The sequence below is a fragment of the Wickerhamomyces anomalus genome (genome assembly GCF_001661255.1).
Source record: "Wickerhamomyces anomalus NRRL Y-366-8 unplaced genomic scaffold WICANscaffold_2, whole genome shotgun sequence".
In the NCBI taxonomy this organism is placed as follows: domain Eukaryota; kingdom Fungi; phylum Ascomycota; class Saccharomycetes; order Phaffomycetales; family Wickerhamomycetaceae; genus Hansenula; species Hansenula anomala.
Genome location: NW_017567111.1, coordinates 1,185,973 through 1,194,026, shown reverse-complemented (window position 1 = coordinate 1,194,026; position 8,054 = coordinate 1,185,973). Strand labels below are relative to the sequence as shown.

General features: G+C 33.9%; 6 protein-coding genes across 6 annotated transcripts; 2 read left to right on the top strand and 4 right to left on the bottom strand.

The window, feature by feature from the left end:
- Positions 1 to 25: 25 nt before the first annotated feature.
- WICANDRAFT_61624 (transcription activator GCR1-like domain-containing protein) lies at positions 26 to 941 on the bottom strand (the record flags this gene model as incomplete). The annotated part of the gene is made up of 1 exon (XM_019183217.1): positions 26 to 941. A coding segment is annotated over one exon (916 nt), but the record flags the coding sequence as incomplete, so codon positions are not given.
- Positions 942 to 1,236: 295 nt separating this feature from the next.
- On the top strand, positions 1,237 to 1,689 carry WICANDRAFT_29546 (type II 3-dehydroquinate dehydratase; the record flags this gene model as incomplete). Its single annotated transcript, XM_019181624.1, has 1 exon — positions 1,237 to 1,689. The coding sequence occupies one exon, from the start codon at positions 1,237 to 1,239 to the stop codon at positions 1,687 to 1,689; it is 453 nt and encodes a 150-aa protein (XP_019040264.1).
- A 76-nt stretch (positions 1,690 to 1,765) lies between these two features.
- Positions 1,766 to 3,357, bottom strand: WICANDRAFT_90300 (Gfo/Idh/MocA family protein). The gene has a single exon (XM_019186227.1). The coding sequence runs from the start codon at positions 2,929 to 2,931 to the stop codon at positions 1,783 to 1,785; it is 1,149 nt and encodes a 382-aa protein (XP_019040263.1). The 5' UTR covers positions 2,932 to 3,357; the 3' UTR covers positions 1,766 to 1,782.
- Positions 3,358 to 3,368: 11 nt separating this feature from the next.
- On the bottom strand, positions 3,369 to 4,331 carry WICANDRAFT_61621 (shikimate dehydrogenase family protein; the record flags this gene model as incomplete). The annotated part of the gene is made up of 1 exon (XM_019183216.1): positions 3,369 to 4,331. One exon carries the CDS (start codon positions 4,329 to 4,331, stop codon positions 3,369 to 3,371), a length of 963 nt encoding a protein of 320 aa, XP_019040262.1.
- Positions 4,332 to 4,703: 372 nt separating this feature from the next.
- Positions 4,704 to 5,563, bottom strand: WICANDRAFT_90299 (uncharacterized protein; the record flags this gene model as incomplete). The annotated part of the gene is made up of 1 exon (XM_019186226.1): positions 4,704 to 5,563. A coding segment is annotated over exon 1 (838 nt), but the record flags the coding sequence as incomplete, so codon positions are not given.
- An 845-nt stretch (positions 5,564 to 6,408) lies between these two features.
- On the top strand, positions 6,409 to 7,793 carry WICANDRAFT_67676 (uncharacterized protein). Its single transcript, XM_019184097.1, has one exon. The coding sequence runs from the start codon at positions 6,601 to 6,603 to the stop codon at positions 7,714 to 7,716; it is 1,116 nt and encodes a 371-aa protein (XP_019040260.1). The 5' UTR covers positions 6,409 to 6,600; the 3' UTR covers positions 7,717 to 7,793.
- The last annotated feature ends 261 nt before the right edge of the window (positions 7,794 to 8,054 follow it).

Genomic DNA, 8,054 nt, shown 5'->3' with positions numbered 1-8,054 from the left:
GCAGTAACAACTCTAAAACGTCTACTAAATGTTTTTGACAAGTTTTTATTGCCCTTTCTCCATCTTTTTTGACTTTCTTCTAAATATTTCAGAGATGGTTGACCTTGATATCCATAATAATACTCATCCAAAACTTCTTGAACAGATTTTGGATTTGGATTAAGCTTATGAAAATTGTTTTCATCAATTAATCCATCATCGTCCTCATCATCTTCATCACCAACATTACCTTCATTACCTGCATTTGACAAAACATCATCACCAACCGTACTTTGACTTCTTTGAGGATTAATAACAGAATTTGATAATGTGTTCAAATTATGATCGTGATCTAATGGAACATTGATAAAGTTTCTATTAGTAGCAGTGGTGGTTGATCTTCTCGATGGGATAGAATTTGTTGCTTGAGAAGGTTGTCTAGTTAATGGAATATTGATTGGCTGAGTTTGATTAACACGATTAGCTTGGTTGATACGATTTGGTGGGATCAATGGGATTGGGCTATTAACTCTATTTTGAGAGCTGATTCCACCATTCACTGGGTTCAAAATGGCTGAATTGGGGTTGTTATTGACTTGGGTATTATTTGAGCTAATACCTGAACCTGCCGAACTGGTTGCATTGTTTACATTTGCAAAAGGAGCAGCTTCAGCATCTTTGGTGATTATATTGGATATTCTTTTGAATTGATACTGATGACCCACCAACTGTGTTTCAATAAGACTGACTTGATTGTTATAAATCTTTGGGAGAATCAATAAAGTCTGCTCAATGTCCTCTATTTTGTTACCTAAAGCGTTGTCATGGTCTCTTGTTTTGTTTTCCAAGGACTCGACTCTTTTGGACAATGTGACCACTTCGTCGTGGATCTTGGCCAAAGAGTTGTTCAGGTTGTTGTTGATGGTTGCCAACTGCTCCTGGATCAAGTTGTATGGATCCATCTTGAATGGTGCTGGTAGTCTTGATGGTTGTTGATGGACTAGTTGTGGATTGTTTTGAGAGCCTGAGTCCCTTTGAGCTTTATTTCTTGGATTTCCTAGATCCTTTTTTTTCGACTGTTCGCGAATTGGAAAAATTGGAAAGTCACCCGGCCATTGCAGATCGAATTCGCGACCCCATCACGAGTTTAAACATTTAACCGTTGGAACTACAATTATATAAAGACGTGAGGATTTCGTGTCTTTTGAAAAGATTCAGTGGGGGTTATTGTTGTATTCTAATCAAGATAGAAACAAGATGGTTAAGAAAGTACTTCTGCTACATGGTCCAAACTTGAACTTGTTGGGCTCAAGAGAACCTGAAAAATATGGAACTACAACTTTAAAGGAAATTGAGCAGAATGCTTCAAACCAAGTTCAAGCTCATTCTTCAGATGCTCAAATCTATTTCCATCAAGATAATCATGAAGGTGGATTAATTGATCGTATCCATCAAGCCAAAGCTGACGGTGTCGAATTTATTATCATCAATGCCGGTGCATATACACATACTTCAGTTGCGTTAAGAGATGCTTTATTAGGTGTTGATATCCCATTTGTGGAATTACACATCACTAATGTCCACTCTAGAGAAGAGTTTAGACACAAGAGTTACTTGGTTGACAAAGCTATTGCAATCATTAGTGGTTTAGGTCCAATTTATGGTTACAAAGCTGCAATTGAATTCGCATTGGATTATGAAAGAAAATAATGAGACATGATATAAATCCTACAAGGGAATTAAATACATCTTAGATTGAATCAATAAATGTAGGCATAAAATCATTAAAAACAAAACTTTTTTCTATAGGAAACTTTTGATTGGATCTTCATCCTTATTTTTCAAGAATGAAGTGAATGAAGAAACAGATTTAACATTTCTTGGAGCTCCGCTTTCCAGACTCTCCATTATAGCTTCAATCACCAACAGAGCTGAAATTCCATCAGTAATTGTACATTTAGCATCTTCTTCACCTCTCACATATTTAACAAAATGATCCAATTGTAATGCAAAGGGAATCCCACTGATGTCTTTCTCCAACACTGTCTTATGTAGAGGTTCCCACCAGCCTTTCTCCAAACCTGGTTTTAAATCATTTTGATGATAATAGTGGAAATCAGGAACTGTAAGTGTCCCCTTTGTTCCAAATATTCTATAAAAAACACCATCTGTTGGATCCTCCACTTTAGGAATCAAAGGATTTTCACCAGTACCCATCTCAAAATTGAATGGTGATATAACATTATCCGAAACAATGAATGTACCTTTAGCACCAGATTTAAAGCTCAAAGTCAACACAGCTCCTTCATCAACTGGATCATCAGATTCTACTATATCTCTATGCTGTGATAATTTCTCTGCATAAACTCTTTTGATAGGACCCATAAGGTATTGTAACAAATCTAAATCATGAACCAAATTTATCAAGATTGGCCCACCTCCTAATGACTTGACGTTTCTCCAATAAACTTGTTTAAAATAAGTATCATTCTTCTTCAACGTCCAAACACCATCAACCGCGATAATAGCACCCAGTTTTGATAAATGTTTCTTTGTAGCCAAAATATATGGATTGAATCTTCTATGATGGCCCACTAATAACTTGACACCTTTTGATTCAACACAATCTTTCAAGGCAATAGCATCTTCAACTTTTGTGCTTATAGGCTTCTCCACGAGGATATGAATACTTTCATTAGCCAACTCTAAGGCAACAGAAACATGTAATGCATTTGGTGTACAAACATAGGCAGCATCTGGTCTTAAACCGGCATTTAACAATTCAGTTAATGATGAATATAAGGGCACGTTGAATTGGTCAGCTATAAGTTGTGCCTTTGGTGAAGGATCTATGAATGCTATCAATTCTGTCTCTTTGTTCTGTGCAATCTGTTCAGCATGGCGAGGTCCTATAAGACCTAAACCACACACTATTAGTTTTAATTGTGACATAATTATTGAAGCTGTTGGAACATGCGGGTATTTGATCAAGCTGTCTGGTTTTGAATTATTTAATGAATGATGAGTGTATATTCTTCTATTAATTTTGCAAATGAATGGGAATGGTTTAATAGTGCTTCTTTTAGACCATGGAAGAAATGGAGATGGTTTCTAAACATGTGTATGAATCATACAAAAGTGAAAAAAAAACAATTTCCTTTTTCGAGTCTCGAGAAATTTTTACACGAAAAAAGAAAAAGGAGTTGAAAACCTGGGGTAAAGATTACGTAACAATTATATTAAAATTTTACATCAGTTTGTGATTAGTTGTAATAATAAGAAGTAAATGTATATCCAGATCATATTCATGATGTCAAACCTAATAATCCTTAAAATTACACCCATGTAACTACCAAGAACAACCAACCGAACATCACCAATGAACACTTTTAAACGCTTTTTGATTCTTCTTTAATAGATCCATATAATGTTTTGATGATCTCCTTTGTGGGTATTTCCTCTAGTGAATAACCTGTCCAAAGAACTTGCTGTGCAATACCTTGATAAATCATAGCTTCAACACCACTAATAACTCTCCATTCGGCTTTTACAAAATCATTATATAGCTGAGTTTCAATGATTGGATGATAACACATTTCTAAGACAATACCAGGTTCAACTTGTTTAATGAAAACATCTAAAGTTTCTCTAGCCAATATCTCTTCTGTTGTCTTTGGTGCGAAATTTGGCACTGTTAAAACAACTAATTTTGGTTGTTCTAATAATTTAGCCTGTTGAGGATTTTCCACATGAATGATTTCACCATCAAATCCATTCTCAACCATTGATTGTTTAACTTGTTCCACTTCATCTTTGAATCTATTTATGATGTAAATTTTTGGAACTTTTAATAATTTGTATAGGGCGAAAATGGCTGATCTACAAGCACCACCACCACCGTAAACTAAGCCTGGTTTAGAACTTAGTTGTTGTGTTTCTGCTGGATAATTTTGTAAGAAACTTTCCTTAATACCAACTGTATCTGTATTTGTACCAATCTTTACCAACTCTCCAGTTTTGGGATGGAATCTTGTATAAATGGTATTGACGGATCCACAACCTTGTCCAATATCATCTAATGAATCAACATGTTGTGTAGCTTTAACTTTATTGGGCATGGTGACTGCACTTCCAATCAGACTTTCATTTTGGAATTTAGAGTTGAAATCATCAAAGTTTGAACTTTCGAAAAGTTTGTATTCCCAATCTAATCCAAGTTTTTCAAAAGTTGTATTGTGTAAAAAAGGTGCTCTTGATTTTGAAATGTGTTCACCAAATAAGTAAAAGGTTTGGTTTGATTTTCTTAATGCTTGAAAATTTGGAGCAGTATAAGTTTCATCATCGATCGTCATGATGGTTATCAGTTATCTATGGGTCAAGGATCTTGTGAAGGAATTGTGTCAAAGGTTATTTTATGACTGGATTTTCTCGAGGCTCGAGGTGTGAAAAAAAAATTAAAAAACAAAACATGGTCAAGGACACACCATATTAAACATTTTCTACGGAACAATAAAGACCAATTAACTGATAATAATTCATCAATTATAGGATATTTATATCATTTCAGTCCAGTTTCCATCTTTCAGTAACACTTCTGATACCATCATAAACCATCGTGTTAACTAATGGGATGTATTGTGAAGTGATGATCTTGATAGCTTCTTGACCACCAATTCCACCTGTGAATGAAGCTATATTGTTTAATTCTTGCCCTTCACTTCTTGCTAATTCATGCAATATATTGTGTAATTTGTCATTATCTGTGGCTATGAAATCATGAGTAAGGTTGATTAATTCATCTAGGTCTTGTAATTTTGGATATTTACCTTTTGTTAAGTAGTATTTTTCATACACCAAGAATGATAATAGGATTTGTGAACTTGTGGTTTCTTCACCAACAATTTGATTAAAATTATTTGTGATTAAATTTTTGGAATTTTGGGCAAAGAACAGGAATTTAGAATGTTTAACAAAACTGGAAATGGTTTCTTTAGGAATTGTAACAGGTAATGGAAGTGACTCTTGTACTTTGAGTAGGATTTTTGTAAATGATTCTAAATCTTTTTGAGCTTTTGCCTTGTAAATGTTTTGTAATGTGATGTAATTTTCAGTTGTTGAATCCATATCTGGTAATTCACCTGAAAGTGGTAAGAACCCATCATTTTGTATAGAAAATTCTTTCAATGCCTTAACTAAGATCCAGAAATGGGATCTCTTGTGGTCATCATTGAAGTATTCATCAGTCTTGTCAAAGATTTCTTGAACATTTGATTGGTATTTTGTTTTATTGAATATTTTGTGACTGTTATCTATAGCTTCATCAAAGTTCAATTCATTGTAATCTTTTTTCCAGGTTCTCAACAAGTCTTTGAATTCCTTCTTCTCTACTGAAGTGTTTGGTATTTCCCCGTTATGCTTTGAACTCCAATCTTGTAATGCCTTCAATTGAATGATTAAATAGGGGATTTGAGAATGTTTCTCTATATCCAAGTTGTGTAAATCAATTGAATTGGAATAATCAATCAACTCATCCCAAGGTGAAAGGATCCTAAGATCAATCATACTTTGAGGATGTGTCTCATAAATTTCAAAAGTTGGTTTGAAAATTCTGATATAACCGTAGAACCCAATAGAGTTTATAACAAACAATGGGACATTCAATTGATTCAATTTTTCAATAATGGAAGGGATTTGCCAGTTCATAACAACCAAATCATAATTGGTCCAAAACTTGTCCTCCTGAGAAGTTAAAAAGGAATCTATTGAATCCACTTTAAACGCTGAGCTTTCTACATCAGTGTTTAATTCTCTTAAATTAGCAGCCATGATATCAATTTTGGATTTACCTATATCATCATCACTCAGATAGAAGTTATTGCTTAAATCATCTTCATCGATGTCTTTATCAACGCCAACTATTGTGAAATGACCTATACCTGGTAGCACCAAATTCTTTAGTAATTCCAACGTTGTGATTGTTGGTTCTATGACCAATATGCTTGCAGATTCTAGACTGGACTGACCGTTATTAGCCCATAGTCGCAATTGACGGTCGTATTTCTCCTGCTTGTTGACCTGTGTCATTGTTTCCTGGAGTTGTTCCTAGTTCATCATCATCATCATCATCATGAGCTTGTTCGCTTGATTGAATTGAAATTGAGCTTTCCACAAAACACATTCGCGGAATCGCGAGTCTCTTGCTCGGGGGACTTATTCAGTCTAGACTCTTACTTCATCACGAGCCTAGCCCCCAAACCCCAGACTCGCGAGAAAAATCAAAAGCACCCACGTTGCAACCACAAACTGGCTTCTGCTCTTCTGCTGGATAGATCATAGCACCAAGTGCAGCCACACGCCAGCCAATAAGAAGCCATATCCTGGCCTAATCCCAACGGGCCTAATCAAGGTCTCATTTAATCTCCATTTGCGCTGGCTAACGCACCAATTCGCGATCCTCTCGAAAACGTTTCTGCTGCTTTCTTTTTTTGTTGTTGTGTTGCGTACATCTGAAAAGTTTTCCTATAAACATTGAAGCTCATCGCATCTTTTATACTTTATTAAAACTTGGCTTTCATCTTACTGTACTGCTACTTGATATGAGCATATGACGAGTTATTGACAATGAAGTTTGGTAAAACGTTTGAGAAATCACTAGAGGATCATCACATCCCAGAAGAATGGATTGTGTCTTCAATCCAATATAAACCTCTAAAGAAGAAAATCAATAAAGTTGTTGAAGAAATGGATGATGCTGGTCTTACTCATGAAATTATTGCTGAAAGACAATTAATGTATTATTACACTTTCAAAGAGAATCAACAACATGAAATCCAACCAAAGTTATTGACTGATGATAATGAAGATGCCAATAGTATTAATGAAAAAATGTTAACTTTACATTCAGATATCGTGTTTTTCCAAGCTTTATATTCCCAATATTTAAAATTAATCCAATTCAACAAATTACAAAGTACTTTAATATTAGCCAAAATCCAACAATTGAGTCATTTAATTAAAAAATTGACAAGCTCTGATCAAAAAAATAAAAATGATATGTATTTATGGAGAGAAATCTTTAACAAATATGTCGAATATAAACTTGATTTAAAATCTCATTTTGATTCGAAAAACCTTGATTCATTCGTTGGTCATATTGAAGATATAAAACTTTTGAAAAAATTCAAACATACAAAGAAAAACACTGAATATTTCCACAATTTTTATGAATTAAACTTAGAATTACTTAAATTTTTATCATTTGAAAATTTAAATACAATTGCAATTAGGAAAATTGTCAAGAAATTTGATAAACATACTTTGTTACACAGTTCTCAAAATTTCAACAAAATGATTACATTTGAAAAAAGCTCATTATCAACATCCTCAATTGAACAAGTTATATCAACAGATATTGTTAAACTAGTACCACAACTAGATGATTATTTGTGTCCAATCTGTTTTTCAATTGCCTATAAACCGGTGAGATTAACATGTAATCATTTCTTCTGTATCCGTTGTTTAATTAAATTACAAAGAAGAAATGAACCAAAATGTCCAATTTGCAGGGATCCTGTTGTTATGGATGCTACAGAAGCTAATGTTGACTATGAGTTATTGGAGTATATGAAGAAGAATTTCCCTAAGGAAGTGAAAAAAAAGCAATCTCAAAATGAAAAAGAGGTTACTGATGAGACTTTGAGTACGTTATATGGAGATGATAAGTGTATAATAATGTGAATGTGTGTTTTTTAATAGTTTAATGTTTAATGGTTTGCGATTCAAGGTTGTAGCAATTCGCGAAATTCATTATGTTGAGAAAGTCAAAACAATTCAAGACATAAACAAAAATCACCATCAATCACCAAGCGACAAACATGAAAAAAGTGGGTCTAGCAGCGTTTGATGATAATAAACTAAGGCAATACTCAGAATTGGGACAATCTCTACTTCAAAAGAAGACAAACGAACTCACAACACAGCTTCAACTGTTCAAATCAATCCTTTTGAATTTCCTCAAGGAACATAATGAAGAATTATCAAAAGACATCACCTTAAGAAATGAATTCATCAAAATA